Consider the following 24000-nt stretch of genomic DNA (forward strand, 5'->3'; position numbering starts at 1 on the left):
AAGATGACAGACCGGTTGTTTTGTAGAAGTCCCTTTAATGGAGTTTGCCTTCTGTATCCTCATGATTCCATTCAGGTTATGCAGCTTGGCAGGAAATCACAGGAGTGATGCTTCGATCTTCTCAGGACATCCTATCACGTGATTCCCATTCGCCCCATTCTAGGGGACACACACTTGATCAGAGCCTGTATTCTCAATGACCCCACAACCATCCAGAAGGTTTCCTTTTCCAGAAGCCACATGGTAGGGTCCATTTGGTGAAACAAATCCACTAGCATCAGTCCATCAAGAGTGAAGTAACTCAGATCCATAAAAATCAGCTGTAAAGCTATGGACATAGCTACTGAGAAGCCAGGCTTATTTTTATTTTTGACTTTGACTTACAAATAGAAGCATATACATTTTCAGGCCCAGGCTCAACATGGTTTATCTTGTCTCCGTGTTTCCCTCACTCTGCTCCGTAGTGGACTTTTCAGTCTGTAAGACTCTCTCCCCAGCCTTCTCCTCTACTAAAACCTCACTTTCCAGATTCTTTCCTGAGTACGTACTATGTAGTGTGTGTCTATGTGTAAGGCACATGGACTGGACATGTCACTGGGATACAGAGACCATTAAGTCACCGTCCCTGTTCCCAAGAGGCTGGCATGTAATTGGCTTCGTGTAGGTTCTCGTTTAATTAATAACAACCATGGGAACTTAGACCCAAGTCTTTTGACTCCAAGTCCAGTGCTCTGTGTATACTCTAACAATGCCTCCTGGATCTTTTCATCTTACAGAGAGAGAGAGTGAGAGAAAACAAAGCAAAAATTAGCAGCTAACACTCCCTAAGTACCTGTTACGTACCAGGTACAATTTTAATTGCTTACATATTTTATCTCAACCGTTTTGCAGAAGAGAAAACTGAGGCTTAACATGTAATTAATGCCTTGCCCGAGGTCCACAGTTTGTAAGTGGCAGAGCTGAGATCGGAACTCTGGAGTCTGTGTACCCACACAGAGTCCAGAGCTGGTGAGGGATTCTCTGGGAGTGCCTGGTGCCTCTTTGTTCCCTGGATCCCTGGAGCCTAGCACAGTGTAGGCCCTCAGTACATTTTTATTAGATCATTGAATGGATTTATTTACCAACCTGTTGGAAAGGAAGAGAATGGAAAGGTTTTCTGGCGGGAATACTTGGGAATTCTAGAGTTTGCCCATTCATTCCTTCACTCCCTCAAACACCTGTATAAGGCAACTGATCTGTGCCCACGACGGTGCTTATACTGAGAGACCCAAAGACCCAGGAGACAGTCTTGACCTTCATTATTCCTATTTGAATGTCATGTCCCGTTCCTCACCTCTAACTCGCCCCCCGCCCCCCGCAAATGTCTCACACACAGCTATCCCATGAGCTAGTCCTATATCTCCATTTTTCAGATTTAGAATCTCAGGCTGGCAAAGGAGTCTCCCTAGGCTAGGGTGGCTCGACGACGTCCACACCCGTCGTCACAGGCTGGGCGTCGCCACGAAGCGGGCGCGACAGGGAAATCAGCCCTCCGCCATTCCGGGCCCTGAAAACCCTCCCTAGTAGCTCAGCCACTCTAGATCCAAAGACGCCCTAGCGTTCCCTTGCTGCCATGGCAACCGGCGCTACATTTCCGCTGTCGAGAAATGTCATTTCCGGCGCGCCTGTCCCGGCACATCCGGGTTCCGTCCCCGACTCGGCGCGCTTCTATCCCGGAGCGGGCAGTTGTGTTTGATACGCTGAGCAGGAGAGAGGTAAGCGGGCCTCGGGTTGGGCAGGGGACTCGGGGGATTCCGTGCCAGTGGGAGTGGGGGCTGCGGTTCGGGGGAGGTGGCCCTCGGCCTCGCCAGTTGCGCTCCCCTTTCGCAGACGGCTCTGCCGAGGCGGGGAGAGGGGCGGGCCGCTCGGGGTCACCGGGCAGTCGGGGCCTGGGCCGAGTTAGGCACCGAGTCTCCGCCGCGGGGCCTGGACAGCATGGCAGGGAGACACCCGAGCCCTGGCTTCAGGCCCACCTGGTTTCGAGCCCCGCCAGCCTTGGAACCTAGGGCAAATTATTTAACTTAGCCTCGTTTTACTTAATCTGAAGCTTGAGGACGCTAGTAGTACCGTTCTCGTAGAAGTGTCTTGATGCCTACATGAGATTATCGGCCTGAAGCGTCCAGCAAGTGCTTAGCACCCCCCGGGGCCTCTATAACTCGTGACAACTATGTGGTTACCCGCATGCTCTGTGCCCAAGGAGGCAGCGGTGTTAGTGACTCCCATGTATCTGGGACTCCCCGCCTCCTCTGAGAATGTTTCCCTCTTTTGCGCTCCTGGATGAGGCTGGGACCGGCAGCACCCAACCAGTGCACCAGTGAGTAGAGTAAGCAGGGAAAAGTTTCAAACAGAGCTGACCAGAGTTTAACACCGCCTGGGGAAGTAGCCAGCCCCCGTCCCTGAAGGCTGTTTGCAGCAACTGCTAGAGGCGAATCACAGTGCTGTCATATATTGAATGTATTGCTGTGTGGTGGCCCATGCGTGGCACTTCATCTGCATTTAATACTCATACACGGAGTACCTGGTAGAGTGGGGATTTGAACTCGGGCTGTGATTTTAGCAGCTGGTTTCACAGTCACTTTGCTCGGCTCATTCCCGAATCCAATAATAGGAAGGGCTCTGAACCTAATCATGGGATTACCGTAACAAGCTCTTCCTTGAGCACTTATTGGGAGCTAAGTGATTTTAAAGCACCGTCTCGTTGAATCTGCCTTACAAGCATGCTCTAAGGTTGGTACTGCAGTTAATCCGCTTAAGAGACAGCTGAATCTCATCACCCAGCTACCCTGAGATGATGTCTGTATTCCACTTCACAGCTGTGTACTGTTAAGGCCGTGTTCATAATTACTACTGCCTCCTGGCGCCTCAGAAGAGGTTCATGGTTTGTGAGGAAAACTAAGGCTCGTTTGATGAGGTTCTCATCAAATAATGTGTTTCAGAAAGCATCTTCGAAGAAAACTCACTGTGCTGCGACTGTCAGAGGTCCAGGTGAAACTCTTTACTCGACAATAGAAAAAACTAATAAAATCTGGGGTCCAGGAAGATGTCTGCCTCATTTCTGAGGCAATAATACATAGAACAGCATACTTCCTTAGCTGTTTTTATGTGGTTTGTGTGTATGTGAGTGTGTGTGATGTCTTACGACATTGACAAGGAAATACGTGCTTAAGAATCACATGGACTGTTGGGACTGGTCTTTTGTTCCACCTGTTTTAGTACCTGTTGTTTTCTACAATATGTGTTTAGTGTCTGCTTTATTGAATTGTAACAATGATGTTAGTGAATTTTAGTTTGGAGGACGTTCTGAAGGCAGCAAGGAGTAGGAACTCACAGGGAAGCCTTCTGCTGCTCCCAGGACTTGTCACAGACTGTACCTTTTTTTATCCCTTCCTTTAGTGACAGGGCATGTCACTGTCCCACTTGTACCGGGACGGGGAAGGCCAAGGCCACATGGATGACGAGGACGAGCGGGAGAACTTTGAGATCACCGACTGGGATCTCCAGAATGAATTCAACCCCAACCGGCAGCGCCACTGGCAGACCAAGGAAGAGGCCACCTACGGAGTGTGGGCAGAGCGAGACTCGGATGAAGAGAGGCCCAGCTTTGGAGGCAAACGGTATGGCTGGCACGGGCTGCTTCCCTAGGAGTTGGGGAGCTACCCCGCTAAGTAAATTTCTCTCCCGGCCTCACTGAGTCCCTTAGCTGCGACAGCAGCTCGGGAGCCCAGTTCCGCTTTAGGTTAGAGCGCTGCTCTCTGACTGGTGGATCATCAGTTGGTGTTAAGTGAGCAGTTATGTGTACTAAGCCTTGTGCTGTAGACCCAGTCCTTGCCTTCCAGGAGCCCAGACTCTAGTGGATGGAGACAGGCTCACACAATGGAAGGGTGTAACTGATGTAGGACCTGAGGGGGAACACATTTTAGGGAGTATGACCTATTCTGGGAGGTCAGGGAAGATTGGCCGGTAGGGGAGGCACAAGTAAGCAAAGGCCCTTGATGGGAGGCAGCAGGGCACCCATGAGGATACGAGAGGTTTTGTGGGCTGAAGCGGGGAGAGAGTGGGGAGTATAGTTTGAGAAGAGGCCGTGGGTTTGTGTAGAGAGGGTATGACCTGGGAAGAAGGGTAGAAGACCCTTTTGCTCATGTGCAAAGTTGGCGGGGAGCCACAGTGGAAGAGGGGGCTCTGTGAGGAGGCCCAGGCAGTGGTCCTGGCAGAGGTGCTGGAGACCTGGGCTAAGATGGCAGCACAGGGATGAGGATTCAGGCTGAAAGCCTCCTCCTTGGTGTGAAGTCGTGTGTGTGTTGGCTGCAACTCACTTGACCAGAGTGTGTAGTAGATTTGGGTTTGTCTCCCTGTCCCCACCTGAGGCTTGGAGGCTCCAGCCCATTCATATTGTACATTTTTCACAAAGGAAACTGGGGAGAAAGAGCAGAGATCACTTCAACCTTTTTTCATCTGGCAAGAAATCTTAACAGCGGACGATGCATAGATCAGGGGTCAAGAACTGCAAGATCATAAGATAATAATAGCAGCCAAAATCTGTGGGTTCTTCACAGGCCTCGTCTCATTGACCTTATGAGAATGGTACCATTATTTTATTTTTATTTTTTTAAAATAAATAAATAAATAAATTTAATTAATTAATTAATTAATTAATTTAATTTTTGGCTGCGTTGGGTCTTTGTTGCTGTGTGTGTGCTTTCTCTAGTTGCGGCAAGCAGGGGCTACTCTTCGTTGTGGTGCACGGGCTTCTCATTGTGGTTGCTTCTCGTTGCGGAGCATGGGCTCTAGGTGCATGGGCTTCAGTAGTTGTGGCACACGGGCTAAGTAGTTGTGGTTCGTGAGGTCCAGAGCGCAGGCTCAGTAGTTGTGGTGCACAGACTTAGTTGCTCCACAGCATGTGGGATCTTCCCGGACCAGGGCTTGAACCCGTGTCCCCTGCATTTGGCAGGCAGATTCTTTTTTTTTTTTTTTTTAAACATCTTTATTGAAGTATAATTGCCTTACAATGGTGTGTTAGCTTCTGCTTTATAACAAAGTTAATCAGTTATACATATACAATATGTTCCCATATCTCTTCCCTCTTGCATCTCCCTCCCTCCCACCCTCCCCATCCCACCCCTCTAGGTGGTCACAAAGCACCGAGCTGATCTCCCTGTGCTATGCGGCTGCTTCCCACTAGCTATCTATTTTACATTTGGTAGTGTATATATGTCCATGACACTCTCTCACCCTGTCACATCTCACCCCACCCCTGGCAGGCAGATTCTTAACCACTGCACCACCGGGGAAGTCCGAGAAAGGTACCATTATTATCATCCCATTTTACAGATTAAGAAACAGCAGCCAAAAGTCACGCAGCTAAGCTGTGAGAATCTGGGCCTATCTGACTCTAGAGTTGGGCTCTATATTGCATCTCTTAGGAAAAAATTCTCTGAATTTTATTGCTGCCATGGGGATGTTTATTTACTAGGTTAGTCGTTTTGTAAAGCATCGCCTTATTTTGCAATATTCCCGGGGTTTTTCTTTGGAATCTTTTCTCTCCCTTTAACTACACAATAGAAAGCTATCAGCTCCAGTTCATACAAAAGGGAACTGTTGCTAATGACTTATTGTAACTACTGTTCTTGAGGCATTCAGGGTTAAAATCAATACTTTCCATCTCACGGAGCTGATTTCCTAGGTATTTTATTTATTTATTTAATATTTTATTTTTATTTATTTATTTATTTGGCTGCGCCGGGTCTTAGTTGCGGCACGCAGGATCTTTTTAGTTGCGGCATGCGGGGTATTTTAGTTGTGGCATGTGGGATCTTTACTGCGGTGTGTGAACTCTTAGTTGCAGCATGTGGGATCTAGTTCCCTGACCAGGGATCCAACCTGGGCCCCATGCACTGGGAGCACGGAGTCTTAGCCACTGGACCACCAGGGAAGTCCCTCTTAGGTATTTTAGTTTTCATAAACAAATTTAATGGAGATGAGATTTTCTAAGAATCTGATTGATGTAATTGCTAATATACTTTACATTCATATAATCTCTCTTAATATATTTTACTTACTTATGATTTTGATTTATGAGAGTGTCTTTCTTGTTTGATTTTTCTACTTGAAATAGTGTCTGAAACAAATGCTTTTTTTTTTCCCAGATTCTTTTCCCACATAGGTCATTACAGAATATTGAGTAGAGTTCTCTGTGCTACACAGTAGGTCCTTATTACTTATCTATTTTATATACAGTAGTGTGTATATGTTAATCCCAATTCCCTAATTTAGCCCTTCCCCCCACGTTTCCCCTTTGGTAACCGTAAGTTTGATTTCCAGATCTGTGTGTGTGTTTCTGTTTTGGAAATAAGTTCATTTGTGTCATTTTTTAAATTAGATTCCACATATAAGTGATATCATATTATATTTGTCTTTCTCTGGTCTGTCTGACTTAGTTCACTTAGTATGATAATCTCTAGGTCCATCCATGTTGCTGCAAATGGCATTATTTCATTATTTTTTACGGCTGAGTAAAAAAATTCCATTGTATATATGTACCACATCTTTTTTTTTTTAATCATCTTTATTGGAGTATAATTGCTTTACAATGGTGTGTTAGTTTCTGCTGTATAACAAAGTGAATCAGCTATACATATACATACATACCCATATCTCCTCCCTCTTGCGTCTCCCTCCCACCCCTCTAGGTGGTCACAAAGCATGGAGCTGATCTCCCTGTGCGATGCCGCTGCTTCGCACTAGCTATCTATTTTACATTTGGTAGTGTATATGTGTCGGTGCTACTCTCTCACTTCGTCCCAGCTTACCCTTCCCCTCCCCACATCCTCAAGTCCATTCTCTACGTCTGCATCTTTATCCTGCCCCTAGGTTCTTCAGAACCTTTTTTTTTTTTAAGATTCCATATATATGTGTTAGCATGTGGTATTTGTTTTTCTCTTTCTGACTGACTTCACTCTGTATGACAGTCTCTGGGTCCACCCACCTCACTACAAATAACTCAATTTCGTTTCTTTTTTAGTTTTTTTTTTTAATTTAATTTTATCTTTGGCTGCGTTGGGTCTCTGTTGCTGTGCGTGGGCTTTCTCTAGTAGTGGCGAGCGGGGGCTACTCTTGGTTGCGGTGCACGGGCTTCTCATTGCAGTGGCTTCTCTTGTTGCGGAGCACGGGCTCTAGGGCGTGCGGGCTCAGTAGTTGTGGCACGCGGGCTCAGTAGTTATGGCTCGCGGGCTCTAGAGCACAGGCTCAGTAGTTGTGGTGCACGGGCTTAGTTGCTCCACGGCATGTGGGATCTTCCCGGACCAGGACTCGAACCCATGTCCTCTGCATTGGCAGGCAGGTTCTCAACCACTGCACCACCAGGGAAGTCCTTCGTTTCTTTTTATGGCTGAGTAATATTCCATTGTATATATGTGCCACATCTTCTTTATCCATTCATCTGTTGATGGACACTTAGGTTGCTTCCATGTCCTGGCTATTGTAAATAGAGCTGCAGTGAACATTGTGTGTACCACATCTTTATGCATTCATCTGTCAATGGACATTTAGGTTGCTTCCATGTCTTGGCTACTGTAAATAGTGCTGCAGTGAACATTGGGGTACATGTATCTTTTTGAGTTATGGTTTTCCCCAGATACATGCCCAGGAGTGGGATTGCTGGATCTTATGATGGCTCTATTTTTAGTTTTTTAAGGAACCTCCATACTCTGCTCCAAAGTGGCTGTACCAATTTACATTCCCACCAACAGTGTAGGAGGATTCCCTTTTCTCCACACCCTCTCCAGCATTTACTGTTTGTAGATTTTTTGATAAGGGCCATTCTGATTGGTGTGAGGTGATATCTCATTGTAGTTTTGATTTGCAGTTCTCTAGTAATTAGCAATTGTGGGCACCTTTTCAATTGCCTCTTGGCCATATATATGTCTTCCTTGGAAAAGTGTCTGTTTAGGTTGTCTGCCCATTTTTTGATTTTTTTTTTGTTTTTGATATTAAGCTGCATGAGCTGTTTGTAGATTTTGGAGATTAATCTCTTGTCGGTCACATCGTTTGCAAATATTTTCTGCCATTCTGTGGGTTGTCTTTTTGTTTTGTTTATGGTTTCCTTTGCTGTGCAAAAGTTTTTGAGTTTAATTGGGTCCCATTTGTTTATTTTATTTTTATTTCCATTACTCAAGGAGACAGATCGAAAAAGATATTGCTGCGATTTATGTCAGAGAGCGTTCTGCCTATGTTTTTCTCTAAGAGTTTTATAGTATCACGTCTTACATTTAGGTCTTTAATCCATTTTGAGTTTATTTTTGTGTATGATGTTAAAGAATGTTCTAATTTCATTCTTTTACATGTAGCTGTCCAGTTTTCTGAGCACCATTTATTGAAGAGACTGTCTTTTTTCCATTGTAGAGTCTTGCCTCCTTTGTTGTAGATTAATTGACCATAGGTGTGTGGGTTTATTTCTGGACTTTCTATCCTGTTCCATTGATATGTATTTCTGGTTTTGTGACAGTACCATACTCTTTTTTTTTTTTTTTTTCACACACACACAGTGTATTTTATTTTTACAAGAGATAAATAGACTGACACTAAGCATTGTACGTGGATGACCACAACAAAAGCAACAATGATTGCAATTACCAAACCTGAAACACACTCATACTATGTCATAATATTGACATTCAGTCCAGTAATCCTCCACTGTAACAGCTCCTTTACTTTGCAGTGAAAATTGATTTGTATATTCATTGCCTCTGAGCCCTTGTGGGATTTTTTTTTTTTAAATTCAGACAGAAAGTCACAAAAATTATACTCATCCTCATCAGTTCACTCAGTCCCATGTAATCAAATTTTTTTTTCATCTTGATCTTTTGTTAGCACTTTTTTGAGTTCATCAGTTTTTCATTAGAGTTCTGAAAATGCTTATTCATTCAGTTCAGCAGTACAGTCAGTTACCAGAAACCTGTACTTGTCAGAGTCTTTTCCATGAATTTCTTGAAGATGAAACCCTTTAATAGGAACATATTTGCAAAAGCATCAGAGTACACCCAGAACTGTCTGTAAATGAGAAAAGACTTAAAAATGACCACAGTTAAAGATTTGATGAAAGTTCATAATAATGCAGTTGACAAGAAAATTAGTTATTTCTGAGATATACATTTTAAAGTAATAACTAGGATTATTACTTATAACATTATACCAGAACATATAAGATTTTTAGAAATTTCATGTAATGTCTGAAACATTTATATTAACATATTTCCATACAAATAACCCAATGAAAGTTTAGTATTAGTTGTTTTGTTTGTTTGTTTGTTTATACTGCAGGTTCTTATTAGGCATCAATTTGATACACATCAGTGTATACATGTCAATCCCAATCGCCCAATTCAGCACACCACCATCCCCACCCCACCACAGTTTTCCCCCCTTGGTGTCCATATGTCCATTCTCTACATCTGTGTCTCAACTTCTGCCCTGCAAACCGGCTCATCTGTACCATTTTTCTAGGTTCCACATACATGCATTAATATACGATATTTGTTTTTCTCTTTCTGACTTACTTCACTCTGTATGACAGTCTCTAGATCCATCCACTTCTCAACAAATGACTCAATTTCGTTCCTTTATATGGCTGAGTAATATTCCATTGTATATATGTACCACAACTTCTTTATCCATTCGTCTGTTGAGGGGCATTTAGGTTGCTTCCATGACCTGGCTATTGTAAATAGTGCTGCAATGAACATTCGGGTGCATGTGTCTTTTTGAATTACGGTTTTCTCAGGGTATATGCTCAGTAGTGGGATTGCTGGGTCATATAGTAATTCTATTTTTAGTTTTTTAAGGAACCTCCATATTGTTCTCCATAGTGGCTGTATCAATTTACATTCCCACCAACAGTGCAGGAGGGTTCCCTTTTCTCCACACCCTCTCCAGCATTTGTTGTTTGAGGATTTTCTGATGATGCCCATTCTAACAGGAGTGAGGTGATACCTCCTTGTAGTTTTGATTTGCATTTCTCTAATAATTAGCGATGTTGAGCATCTTTTCATGTGCTTCGTGGCCGTCTGTATGTCTTCTTTGGAGAAATGTCTGTTTAGGTCTTCTGCCCATTTTTGGATTGGGGTGTTTGTTTCTTTAATATTGAGCTGAATGAGCTGTTTTTATATTTTGGAGATTAATCCTTTGTCCGTTGATTCGTTTGCAAATATTTTCTCCCATTCCGAGGGTTGTCTTTTCGTCTTGTTTATGGTTTCCTTTGCTGTGCAAAAGCTTTGAAGTTTCATTAGGTCCCATTTGTTTATTTTTGTTTTTATTTCCATTACTCTAGGAGGTGGATCAAAAAAGATCTTGCTGTGATTTATGTCAAAGAGTGTTCTTCCTATGTTTTCCTCTAAGAGTTTTATAGTGTCCAGTCTTATATTTAGGTCTCTAATCCATTTTGAGTTTATTTTTGTGTATGGTGTTAGGGAGTATTCTAATTTCATTCTTTTACATGTAGCTGTCCAGTTTTCCCAGCACCACTTATTGAAGAGACTGTCTTTTCTCCATTGTATATCTTTGCCTCCTTTGTCATAGATTAGTTGACCATAGGTGTGTGGGTTAATCTCGGGGCTTTCTATCTTGTTCCATTGATCTATGTTTCTGTTTTTGTGCCAGTACCATATTGTCTTGATTACTGTAGCTTTGTAGTATAGTCTGAAGTCAGGGAGTCTGATTCCTCCAGCTCCATTTTTTTCCCTCAAGACTGCTTTGGCTATTCGGGGTCTTTTGTGACTCCATACAAATTTTAAGATGATTTGTTCTAGCTCCGTAAAAAATGCCATTGGTAATTTGATAGGGATTGCATTGAATCTGTATATTGCTTTGGGTAGTATAGTCATTTTCACAATGTTGATTCTTCCAATCCAAGAACATGGTATATCTCTCCATCTGTTGGTATCATCTTTAATTTCTTTCATCAGTGTCTTATAGTTTTCTGCATACAGGTCTTTTGTCTCCCTAGGTAGGTTTATTCCTAGGTATTTTATTCTTTTTGTTGCAATGGTAAATGGGAGTGTTTCCATAATTTCTCTTTCAGATTTTTCATCATTAGTGTATAGGAATGCAAGAGATTTCTGTGCATTCATTTTGTATCCTGCAACTTTACCATATTCATTCATTAGCTCTAGCAGTTTTCTGGTGGCAGTTTTAGGATTCTCTATGTATAGTATCATGTCATCCGCAAACAGTGACAGTTTTACTTCTTCTTTTCCAATTTGTATTCCTTTTATTTCTTTTTCTTCTCTGATTGCCGTGGCTAGGACTTCCAGAACTATGTTGAATAATAGTGGTGAGAGTGGACATCCTTGTCTCGTTCCTGATCTTAGAGGAAATGCTTTCAGTTTTTCACCATTGAGAATGATGTTTGCTGTGGGTTTGTCATATATGGCCTTTATTATGTTGAGGTAGGTTCCCTCTATGCCCACTTTCTGGAGAGTTTTTATCATAAATGGGTGTTGAATTTTGTCAAAAGCTTTTTCTGCATCTATTGAGATGATCATATGGTTTTTATTCTTCAATTTGTTAATATGGTGTATCACATTGATTGATTTGCGTATATTGAAGAATCCTTGCATCCCTGGGATAAATCCCACTTGATCGTGGTGTGTGATCCTTTTAATGTGTTGTTGGATTCTGTTTGCTAGTATTTTGTTGAGGATTTTTGCATCTATATTCATCAGTGATATCGGTCTGTAATTTTCTTTTTTTGTAGTGTCTTTGTCTGGTTTTGGTATCAGGGTGATGGTGGCCTCATAGAATGAGTTTGGGAGTGTTCCTTCCTCTGCAATTTTTTGGACGAGTTTGAGAAGGATAGGTGTTAGCTCTTCTCTAAATGTTTGATAGAATTCACCTGTGAAGCCATCTGGTCCTGGACTTTTGTTTGTTGGAAGATTTTTAATCACAGTTTCAATTTCATTTACTTGTGATTGGTCTGTTCATATTTTCTGTTTCTTCCTGGTTCAGTCTTGGAAGGTTATACCTTTCTAAAAATGTGTCCATTTCTTCCAAGTTGTCCATTTTATTGGCATAAAGTTGCTTGTAGTAGTCTCTTAGGATGCTTTGTATTTCTGCGGTGTCTGTTGTAACGTCTCCTTTTTCATTTCTGATTTTATTGATTTGAGTCCTCTCCCTCTTTTTCTTGATGAGTCTGGCTAATGGCTTATCAATTTTGTTTATCTTCTCAAAGAACCAACTTTTAGTTTTATTGATCTTTGCTATTGTTTTCTTTGTTTCTATTTCATTTATTTCTGCTCTGATCTTTATGATTTCTTGCCTTCTGCTAACTTTGGGTTTTGTTTGTTCTTCTTTCTCTAGTTTCTTTAGGTGTAAGGTTAGATTGTTTACTTGAGATTTTTCTTGTTTCTTGAGATAGGCTTGTATAGCTATAAACTTGCCTCTTAGAACTGCTTTTGCTGCATCCCATCGGTTTTGGGTCGTCGTGTTTTCATTGTCATTTGTCTCTAGGTATTTTTTGATTTCCTCTCTGATTTCTTCAGTGATCTCTTGGTTATTTAGTAACGTATTGTTTAGCCTCCATGTGTTTGTCTGGTTTACGTTTTTTTCCCTGTAATTCATTTCTAATCTCATAGCGTTGTGGTCCGAAAAGATGCTTGATATGATTTCAATTTTCTTAAATTTACTGAGGCTTGATTTGTGACCCAAGATGTGATCTATCCTGGAGAATGTTCCGTGCGCACTTGAGAAGAACGTGTAATCTGCTGTTTTTGGATGGAATGTCCTATATATATCAGTTAAATCTAACTGGTCTGTTGTGTCATTTAAAGCTTCTGTTTCCTTATTCATTTTCATTTTGGATGATCTGTCCATTGGTGTAAGTGAGGTGTTAAAGTCCCCCACTATGATTGTGTTACTGTCGGTCTCCTCTTTTATAGCTGTTAGCAGTTGCCTTATGTATTGAGGTGCTCCTATGTTGGGTGCATATATATTTATAATTGTTATATCTTCTTCTTGGATTGATCCCTTGATCATTATGTAGTGTCCTTCCTTGTCTCTTGTAACATTCTTTATTTTAAAGTCTATTTTATCTGATATGAGTATAGCTACTCCAGCTTTCTTTTGATTTCCATTTGCATGGAATATCTTTTTCCATCCCCTCACTTTCAGTCTGTATGTGTCCCTAGGTCTAAAGTGGGTCTCTTGTAGACAGCATATGTATGGGTCTTGTTTTTGTTTCCATTCAGCCAGTCTATGTCTTTTGGTTGGGGCATTTAATCCATTCACGTTTAAGGTAATTATCGATATGTATGTTCCTATGACCATTTTCTTAATTGTTTGGGGTTTGTTTTTGTAGGTCCTTTTCTTCTCTTGTGTTTCCCACTTAGAGAAGTTCCTTTAGCATTTGTTGTAGAGCTGGTTTGGTGGTGCTGAATTCTCGTAGCTTTTGCTTGTCTGTAAAGCTTTTGATTTCTCCATCAAATCTAAATGAGATCCTTGCCGGGTAGAGTAATCTTGGTTGTAGGTTCTTCCCTTTCATCACTTTAAGTATATCATGCCACTCCCTTCTGGCTTGTAGAGTTTCTGCTGAGAAATCAGCTGTTAACCTTATGGGAGTTCCCTTGTATGTTATTTGTCGTTTTTCCCTTGCTGCTTTCAATAATTTTTCTTTGTCTTTAATTTTTGCCACTTTGATTACTGTGTGTCTTGGCGTGTTTCTCCTTGGGTTTATCCTGCTTGGGACTCTCTGCGCTTCCTGGACTTGGGTGGCTATTTCCTTTCCCATGTTAGGGAAGTTTTCGACTATAATCTCTTCAAATATTTTCTCTGGTCCTTTCTCTCTCTCTTCTCCTTCTGGGACCCCTATAATGCGAATGTTGTTGCGTTTAATGTTGTCCCAGAGGTCTCTTAGGCTGTCTTCATTTCTTTTCATTCTTTTTTCTTTAGTCTGTTCCGCAGCAGTGAATTCCACCATTCTGTCTTCCAGGTCACTTATCCGTTCTTCTGCCTCAGTTATTCTGCTATTGATTCCTTCTAGTGTAGTTTTCATTTCAGTTATTGTATTGGTCATCTCTGTTTGTTTGTTCTTTAATTCTTCTAGGTCTTTGATAATCATTTCTTGCATCTTCTCAATCTTTGCCTCCATTCTTATTCCAAGGTCCTGGATCATCTTCACTATCATTATTCTGAATTCTTTTTCTGGAAGGTTGCCTATCTCCACTTCATTTAGTTGTTTTTCTGGGGTTTTTTCTTGTTCCTTCATCTGGCACATAGCCCTCTGCCTTTTCATCTTGTCTATCTTTCTGTAACTGTGGTTTTTGGTTCACAGGCTGCAGGATTGTAGTTTTTCTTGCTTCTGCTGTCTGCCCTCTGGTGGTTGAGGCTATCTAAGAGGCTTGATGGGAGGCTCTGGTGGTGGGTAGAGCTGACTGTTGCTCCAGTACCATACTCTTGATGGCTGTAGCTTTGTAGTATAGTCTGAAGTCAGGGAGCCTGATTCCTCCAGCTCCATTTTTCTTTCTCAAGATTGCTTTGGCTATTTGGGGTCTTTTGTGTCTCCATACAAATTTTAAAATGTTTTGTTCTAGTTCTTTGAAAAATGCCATTGGTAATTTGATAGGGATTGCATTGAATCTGTAGATTGCCTTGGGCAGAATATTCATTTTGACAATACTGATTCTTCTAATGCAGGATCATGGTATATCTTTCCATCTGTTTGTGTCATCTTCAATTTCTTTCATCAGCATCTTAAAGTTTTCGGAGTACAGGTCTTTTGGTAGGTTTATTCCTAGGTATTTTATTCTTTTTGATGATGGTAAACGGGGTTGTTTCTTTTTCTTTCTGATCTTCTGTTATTGTATAGGAATGCAACAGATTTCTGTGTATTAATTTTTGTATCCTGTAACTTTACCAGATTCATTGATGAGCTCTAGTAGTTTTTGGTAGCATCTTTAGGATTTTCTATGTATGGTATCATGTCATCTGCAAACAGTGACAGCTTTACTTCTTTTCCAATTTGTATTCCTTTTATTTCTTTTTCTTCTCTGATTGCCATGGCTAGGACTTCCAAAACTATGTTGAATGAAAGTGGCAAGAGTGGACATCCTTGTTCTTGTTCCTGATCTTAGAGGAAATGCTTTCAGCTTTTCACCGTTGAGTATGATGTTAGCTGTAGGTTTGTCATATATGGCCTTTATTATGTTGAGGTATGTTCCCTCTATGCCCACTTTCTGGAGAGTTCTTTTTTTTTTTTTATCATAAATGGGTGTTGAATTTTGTCAAAATCTTTTTCTGCATCTATTGAGATGGTCATATGGTTTTTATTATTCAACTTGTTGATGTGTTTCACACTGATTGATTTGCGGATATTAAAGAATCCTTGCATCCCTGGGATGAATCCCCCTTGATCATAGTGTTTGACCCTTTTAATGTATTGTTCGATTTGATTTCCTAGTATTTTGTTGAGGATTTTGCGTCTATGTTCATCAGTGAAACTAGTCTGTAATTTTCTTTTTCTTTTTTTTTTTTTTTTTTTGGGTGATATCTTTGTCTGGTTTTGATATCAGAGTGATGGTGGCCTCATAGAGTGAGTTTGGGAATGTTACTTCCTCTGCAAGTTTGTGGAATAGTTTCAGAAGGATAGATGTTAACTCTTCTCTAAATGTTTGATAGAGTTTGCCTGTGAAGCCATCTGGTCCTGGATGGCTTTTGTTTGTTGGGAATTTTTTATTCAGTTTCAATTTCAGTACTTGTGATTGGTCTGTTCATATTTTCTATTTCTTCCTGGTTCAGTGTTGGGAGATTGTACCTTTTTAAGAATTTGTCCATTTCTTCTAGGTCATCCATTTTATTGACATAGTTGCTTGTAGTAGTCTCTTATCCTTTGTATTTATGTGGTGTCCATTGTAACTTCTTCTTTTTCATTTCTAATTTTATTGATTTGAGCCCTCTCCCTTTTTTTCTTGATAGTCTGGCTAAAGGTTTTTCAGTTTTATTTATCTTTTCAAAGAACCAGCTTTTAGTTTCATGGATCTTTTCTGTTGTTTTCTTTGTCTCTATTTAATTTAGTTCTGCTCTGATCTTTATGATTTCTTTCCTTCGGCTAACTTTGGGTTTTGTTTGTTCTTCTTTCTCTAGTTGCTTTAGGTGTAAGGTTAGGTTGTTTATTTGAGATTTTTGTTGTTTCCTGAGGTAAGATTGTATTGCTATAAACTTTCCTCTTAGGACTGCTTTTGCTGTGTCCCATAGGTTTTGGATTGTCGTGTTTTTGTTGTCATTTGTCTCTAGGTATTGTGTGATTTCCTCTCTCATTTCTTCAGTGATCCGTTGGTTGTTGAGTAGCATATTGTTCAGCCTCTCTATGTGTTTGTGTTTTTTACAGTTTGTTTCTTGTAGTTGATTTCTAATCTCATAGCGTTGTGGTCAGAAAAGTTGCTTAATATGATTTCAGTTTTCTTAAATTTACTGAGGCTCGCTTTGTGGCCCAGCATGTGATCAATCCTGGAGAATGTTCCATGTATACTTAAGAATGTGTATTCTGCTCCTTTTGGATGGGATGCTCTATAAATATCAATTAAGTCCATCTTGTTTAATATGTCATTTAAGGCCTGTGTTTCCGTATTGATTTTCTGTCTGGAAGATCTGTCCATTGATAAAAGTGGGCTGTAAAGTCGATTTCTCCTTTTATGGCTGTTAGCATTTGCCTTATCTATTGAGGTGCTCCTATGTTGGGTGCATAAATATTTATAATTGTTATATCTTCTTCTTGGATTGATCCCTTGATCGTTATGTAGTGTCCTTCCTTGTCTCTTGTAACAGTGTTTAAAGTCTCTTTTGTCTTACATGAGTATTGCTACCCCAGCTTTCTTTTGATTTCCATTTGCATGGAATACCTTTTTCCATCCCCTCACTTTCAGTCTCTATGTGTCCTTAGATTTGAAGTGGGTCTCATGTAGACAGCATATTTATGGGTCTTGTTTTTGTATCCATTCAGCCAGTGTTTATCTTTTGGTTGGAGTATTTAATCCATTTACAGTTAAGGTAATTATCAATATGTATGTTCTTACTGCCATTTTCTTAATTTTTTTAGGTTTGTTTTTGTAGGTCTTTTTTCTTTCCTTCTTTTGTTTTCTTCTCCTGTGCTTTGATGACTATTTTTAGTGTTGTGTTTGGATTGCTTTTCCTTTTTTGTGTGTGTATCTATTGTAGTTTTTTGGTTTGCAGTTCCCATGAGGTTTTGATGTGGCAGCCTACACACACACACAAGGTTATTTTAAGCTTCTGGTCTCAATTTCAGATGCATTTCCCATTTCCTGCATTTGTACTATCCTCTTCTCATGGTTGCTGGTTTTGATATCATATTTGTGTGTGGATGATTGCTTTCCTTTATTGTATGTTTTCCTTTACCAGTGAGCTTTCTCATTCATAATTTTCTTGTTTCTGTTTGTGACCTTTTCTGCCTCGAGAAGTTCCTTTAGCATTTGTTGTAAAGCTGGTTTGGTGGTACTGAATTCTCTTAGTTTTTGCTTATCTGTAAAACTTTTGATTTCTCCATCAAATCTGAATGGGAGCCTTGCTGGGTAAAGTATTCTTTTTTTTTTTTAAATTAATTAATTAATTTGTTTATTTGGTGGCGCTGGGTCTTAGTTGTGGCAGGCAGGCTCTTTAGTTGCAGCTTGAGGGCTCCCTAGTTGAGGCTTGCCGGCTCCTTAGTTGTGGCATGCGAAGTCTTAGTTCTGCCTGCATGTGGGATCTAGTTCCCTGACCAGGGATCAAACCCAGGCCCCCTGCATTGGGAGCGTGGAGTCTTACCCACTGCACTACCAGGGAAGTCCTGGGTAGAGTATTCTTGGTTGTAGATTTTTTTCCCTTTTGTCACTTTAAATATATCGTGCCACTCCCTTCTGGCCTGCAGAGTTTCTGCTGAAAAGTCAGCTGATAACCTTATGGGGATTCCCTTGTTATTTGTTGCTTTTCCCTTGTTGCTTTTCATATTTTTTCTTTGTATTTAGTTTTTGTCAGTTTGATTGATAGGTGTCTCAGTGGGTTCCTCCTTGGATTTATCCTGTATGGGACTCTCTACACTTCCTGGAGTTGACTGTTTCCTTTCTTATGTTAGGGAAGTTTTTGGCTATAATCTCTTCACATATTTTCTCAGGCCCTTTCTCTCTCTCGTCTCCTTCTGGGACCCCTATAATGCAAGTGTTGTGTTTAATGTTATCCCAGAGGTCTCTGAGACTGTCCTCATTTCCTTTCATTCTTTTTCTTTACTCTGTTCTGTGGCAGTGATTTCCACCACTCTGTCTTCCAGCTCACTTATTTGTTCTTCTGCCTCAGTTATTCTGCTATTGATCCCTTCTAGTGTATCTTTTTTATATTTATTTATTTATTTATTTATTTTGGCTGCATTGGGCCTTAGTTGCACGTGGGCTGTTCATTGTGACGTGTGGGCTTCTCTCTGCGCGGGCTTCTCTCTAGTTGTAGTGTGCGGGTTTTCTCTCTCTAGTTGTGGTGCACGGGCTCCAGAGCGCGTGGGCTCCGTAGCTTGCAGCACGTGGGCTCTCTCGTTGAGGCACGCAGGTTTAGTTGCCCCGTGGCATGAGGGATCTTAGTTCCCTGACCAGGGATCAAACCCGTGTACCCTGCATTGGAAGGCGGATTCTTGACCACTGGACCATCAGGGAAGTCCCCCTTCTAGTGTATTTTTCATTTTAGTTGTTGTATCCTTCATCTGTTTGTTCTTTAAATCTTCTAGCTCTTTGTTAAACATTTCTTGTGTCTTCTCGGTCTGTGCCTCTGTTGTTTTCCGGAGATTTTGGATCATCTTTACTATCATTACTCTGAAGTCTCTTTCAGGTAGACTGCCTATCTCTTCATTTAGTTGTTCTTGTGGGTTTTATCTTGTTCCTTCATCTGAAACATATTTCTCTGTCATCTCATTTTGTCTTTCTGTGTTTCTGGTCATCTTTCCACAGGGTGCGGGATTGTAGTTCCTCTTTATTCTGGTGTCTGCCCCCTGGTGGGTGAGGTTGGTCCAGGGACTTATGCAGGCTTCCTGGTGGGAGGGAGTGATGCCTGCCCTGTGGTGGGTGGAGCTGGGTGTTTTCCCTCTGGTGGGGAGGGCTGTGTCAAGAGGTGGCTTTAAGCTCAGTACGACTTCAGGCAGCCTCTCTGCTGACAGGTGAGGCTGTGTTCCTATCTGGCTGGTTGTTTGGACTGAGGCGTTCCAGCACTGGAGCCTGCAGGTTGTTGAGTGGGGGCAGGTCTTGGTGCCAAAATGGGGACCTCCAGAAGAGCTCACACTGACCAGTGTTCCCTGGGGCCTCTGCAACCAGTGTCCTTGCCCCCCCAGTGAGCCATAGCTGACCCCTGCCTCCCCAGGAGACCCTCCAAGACCTGTAAGTAGGTCTAGCCCAGGTTCCTATGGAGGTACTGCTTTGTGCTGGGTCCCAGTGCACGTGAGACCTTGTGTGCGCCCTTCAAGAGTAGAGTCTCTGTTTCCCCAGCCCTGTGGAACTCCTGCACTCCAGCCCCACTAGCCTTCAAAGCTAAATGCCCTGGGGGTTCCTCCTCCTGGCGCCAGACCCTCAGACTGTCTTGGAAGGCAATTTTTTTTTCCTCAAGATTTATTTATTTATTTCATTTACTATTTATTTTTGGCTGCGTCGGGTCTTAGTTGTGGCACATGTGGGATCTTCGTTGAGGCATGCGGGATCTTTCGTTGTGGCGCATGGGCTCTTTGTTGTGGTGTGTGGGCTTCTTTCTAGTTGTGGCATGTGGGTTTTGTCTCTCTCGTTGTGGTGCACGGGCTCTAGAGTGCTGGGCTCTGTAGTTTGCAGCATGCGGGCCCTGGTTGAGGTGTGTGAGCTCAGTAGTTGTGGTGTGCGGGCTTAGTTGCCCCACGGCATGTGGGATCTTAGTTCCCTAACCAGGGGTCAAACCCACATCCCTGGATTGTGAGGTGGATTCTTTATTACTGGACCACCAGGGAAGTCCCTGGAAGGCTATTTTTAAGTGGGAATGTCCCTGTGTAGCCTGCGTGGGTTTAATATTTTTTTAGTGCAAGTGCTGCCTTTAGTATGGATGTCTGCCACCTCTTTCCTCCGTGTATGCTGGCCGTTATCCCTTTGATAGGTGGTGTGACTGATGTTGTGGTGACCAGAGCCTACACTGGCTATCAAGTGAGGCCTCCTCTTTGCTCTGTGGTTGTCACTGCCATGTCAGGGGCAGGGTCTGCTCCCTAGCTGTTGGAGTAGAAACCCCCAGATCTGTTTCTGAGCTGTGTTTCTGATCTGCGGTGCAAGGTAGGTGGGATTGGAGCCCTCCCACTGGGAGAGAAGCCACTGAGTATTCCTCCATTGGAGCTTTCACCTGTGTATGTGCTCTGCTGTATCACTCTTCCCCCGTTGCGTGGGCTCACAAAGTACGCGGTTGTTGGCACTGGTCCCACCTTAACTGTGGGTGTGCTGGCAGTTGGCCCCGGTGACTCTCAGGCATTGTTTTCACCGGGCCACCAGCGCACATGCACTGAATCCCAGGACCGCAGCGGTGCTGCACCTGGACCTGCTGTGGGGGCAGCTCGGACTCCGGCCTGGCCCAGCCCCGCGTGTACGTGCCCACAGAGCCCTTGGCTGCTGAAGCCAGGCCTTTCAGCTGAGGGGGCGCTCGTCCACTCGGATGTTCAGCAGGAGCTGAATTTATAAAGCCGTCAGTGGAGGTGTAAATCCAGTTCACGCAGCCGCAAGGAGAGACTTCAGCTCTTGTTCCGTAGTTTCAGGGCCCCTGGGGCTCAGCTGTGGCTTCAGGCCCTCCTCTGCGTGCGGGCCACCCACGGGCTTCTGCTCCCGAGGCTGCTGGAGCACATGAGCCAGGAGCCCCTCCCAGAGCCCGGGGAGGCAGGGGCTGCGTGTCGGGGAAGAGGCCGCGGTGGTGGCCCTGCGCTTGGTGTGCCTCTTAAAAAAGGCACTTCACTTCTGTGGCGGCCTGGGCTGCTTCCATCAGCATTCCTGGTTGCAGAGCTCCGCACTCCCACCCCTACAGCCTGTCTCTGCACAGCCATAAGCAGTCCTCTCCCCGGGTCTGTTCTTTAAACCCCACTTTCGGGCACCCAGCCCCTGCCCGTCCCAGCGGACACAGGCCTCAGGCTGGGGTGCATAGGGCTGTGGCACAGACCGTCCGCCTAGTTCTCACTCTGTCCTGCCTGTCACGGACCGGTTGCTGCGTTCTCCTGTGAGCCTCCGAAGCTCCTTTTCTGTCCCAGCCGATCTCTCCGCCGGTGGCGGGACCTCCCCGGGTGCAGGGACCTCTCCTCTCCTTCAGCTCCCTCCCAGGGGCGCAGGGCCTGTCTTTTTTTTTTGTCTTTGTCCTCCCTGGTTACGCAGAGCTCTTTCTTGTCCTTTTTGGTGTCCGAGGTCCTCTGCTGGTGTTCAGCAGGTGTTCTCTGAGAACTGTTCCATTTGTACATGTATTCCTGATGTATTATGGGGAGAGCTGAGCTCCACATCCTCCTACTCTGCCATCTTGACTCAGTGTCACAAATGCTTTTTAAAGTAAGTTAATTTTTCAAAAACGTAAAAGGAAGGTGGACAGTCACATCATGTTTACAATTTTTAGTCAACTCTGTTATTGGTAACTCTTAAGCCACGGAGTTGACTTGAACACATCAGGCAAAAACGTCAAACGTGATTATTGGGGCCCTTTTGATACGAGTCAATGGGTTGGTCTTTAAAATGGAACCCACGAGGTCCACTCTAAGGAGTTCTCTGGCCAGCAAAGCTGCTACAAGAGATGCCTGCAGAGAGTTCTCATGGACCCCGTGGGGCCTTGTGTTTGCCCGCAGGGCCCGCGACTACTCGGCGCCAGTCAACTTCATCAGCGCGGGGCTCAAGAAAGGGGCGGCAGAAGAGCCGGAGCTGGAAGGCTCCGACGATGAGGAGAAACCTGTGAAGCAGGATGAATTTTCTAAGGATTTCGGACCAAAGAAGTTAAAAACGGTAGCATTTTTATTGAAGGATTGTGACCTTAGTAATACCCCTGGAAGATCTCTTTGGCCCAAGCATCTGCTGGGGGAGGGGTTCAGCTGGAGGCGGGTCCTGTGGGTCTCCCTGTGGGGCAGGGGTTCAGCTGGAGGCGGGTCCTGTGGGTCTCCCTGTGGGGCAGGGGTTCAGCTGGAGGCGGGTCTTGTGGGTCTCCCTGTGGGGCAGGCCTCCCTGAGGGGTGGTATGTGCAGTGCAGTCTTGTCTCTTTCCTGAGACGCATCACAGATATGTTTCGTTTGTACAATAGGATACTTTTCATAATGCTCTGTGACTGCCAGGCCACATTCCCATCAGCCAAGCTTTCTTTCTTAGGTTTTTCCTTCTTTTGATTTTTCTTCTTCTTTTCAGGGTGGCAATTTTAAACCCAGCCAGAAAGGTTTTGCAGGAGGCACCAAGTCTTTCATGGATTTTGGCAGCTGGGAAAGACACACAAAAGGAATTGGACAGAAGCTTCTTCAGAAGATGGGCTATGTCCCCGGAAGAGGCCTCGGGAAGAATGCGCAAGGTGCGGTACCCCCGCTCCATGGTCTCACACGAGGGCGCCCAGGCAGAGGCCGGAGGAGCAGCTGGGGCGTCCTTTGCCTTTTCTCGGCTTTTTCGCTTTTCTGGTAGCACGTGACAGTTGTGCTCCAAGCCACCGCACTTTATCAGAACTCAAGTTACATAAAATACACTTACTTCAGCAGGAGGGAGAGGTCAGGGTTCAAATAGGCTGCAGGCTGATAGGCTGAAAACAGGCTTCTTTCTGGCCTGCCCAGTGTTTCTAAAAAATCAAACTGGTTGCCAGTATTTTAAAATCTGAATTCTAGATTTGCTTGGCAGTGATTGGTTTAGCTGAATCTTCCTGCCCCAGGTAGCAGCCACGGCCTTATTCTGGAAGCCTTCTCCACACCCCAGCACACTTTCCTTGTTCCTGTTAATGTTTCTGGGCCCTCAAGGCGTATGAGTCTGCGGTCCCTGCTCACAAAGGGGCAGGAAAGGTAACTATTAGCTGTATGAAAAATCCATGGACTTGAGTGAAGATGGAAAAGGTGACCTGGAATGAGAGTGAGGGACGTTCTAATGTGGCATTTCCACAGTACTAGCTGGAAGGGGTGTGGTGGGAAGTTTGGGGTAAGGGCAGTTCTTCACTGAAATGTTGTAGTCCTGTTTGTAAACTTTTTTACAGGAAAGACACATTTATTTCCAAGGCTTAAACATGTTATAGAACAAGTTAAGCATGGGAGACATGAAGTACTAAGTAAAATAGGTGGAGTTTCATATTAAATGGCAGCTTCACCTCAGTTTAATCAGAATTAATATATTATCTGAATTACTGCCCTTTCCGTATTAATAGGCTTCCAAATTAACAAAGTGTAGACTCTACTATGCCAGAGTTTCCAGTTATAAATGAATATTCCCATCCACTAAAAAAATGAATCCAAGTGGAACTGGAAATCTGTATTTAGGACATACATAGGGTGAAATCAGCACACTGCTCTGTGGCAGCATAAATGCACAGACACTTGCGGTCACCGGGAGCGGAACAGTGTTGTGAGGGCGGGAGTGCACTCTCCTTCCTGGGTGGTGCGTCGTCGTGAGTAAGGACCCAGGAGTGCGGTCCCCCTGAGTGGCTCACACACATGGCAACTGCCGAGACCTGAAGTCTCTGTCTTGCTGAAATTTGTCAGGTATCATCAACCCAATCGAAGCCAAGCAGAGAAAGGGGAAGGGCGCTGTGGGGGCATACGGCTCGGAGCGCACCACTCAGCCCCTGCAAGACTTCCCCATGGCTGACTCTGAAGAAGAAGCCGAGGAGGTGAGGCAGGAGACGGGCCGGGTGCTGTCTGTGCCCCTCTCAGCTGGTGTTTGTTCATCTGCTCGCTCACTCGCTCAGCTACCGTGCGCCATTCACCGTGCTGGAGGCTGGTGTCCCACGCTGAACGGGTGTGGAGCC

At 43.6% G+C, this 24000-nt stretch overlaps 2 protein-coding genes across 2 annotated transcripts in view; one reads left to right on the top strand and one right to left on the bottom strand.

The window, feature by feature from the left end:
• The first annotated feature begins 1665 nt into the window (after positions 1–1665).
• Positions 1666–24000, top strand: part of TFIP11 (tuftelin interacting protein 11) — a 29884-nt gene continuing 7549 nt past the window's right edge. Inside the window, exons 1-5 of the mRNA XM_059893821.1 lie at positions 1666–1754; positions 3433–3653; positions 21866–22019; positions 22413–22569; positions 23735–23862. Coding sequence (XP_059749804.1) covers positions 3442–3653; positions 21866–22019; positions 22413–22569; positions 23735–23862 — 651 coding nt within the window. The 5' untranslated portion in view covers positions 1666–1754; positions 3433–3441. The remainder of the gene's footprint in view (positions 1755–3432; positions 3654–21865; positions 22020–22412; positions 22570–23734; positions 23863–24000) is intronic.
• The window catches only part of SRRD (SRR1 domain containing), a 39548-nt gene continuing 29187 nt past the window's right edge, over positions 13640–24000 (bottom strand). Inside the window, exon 8 of the transcript XR_009497172.1 lies at positions 13640–23999. The gene's annotated coding sequence lies outside the window, so the exon portion shown is untranslated. The remainder of the gene's footprint in view (position 24000) is intronic.

This window comes from Balaenoptera ricei, chromosome 14 (assembly GCF_028023285.1).
Source record: "Balaenoptera ricei isolate mBalRic1 chromosome 14, mBalRic1.hap2, whole genome shotgun sequence".
NCBI lineage: Eukaryota > Metazoa > Chordata > Mammalia > Artiodactyla > Balaenopteridae > Balaenoptera > Balaenoptera ricei.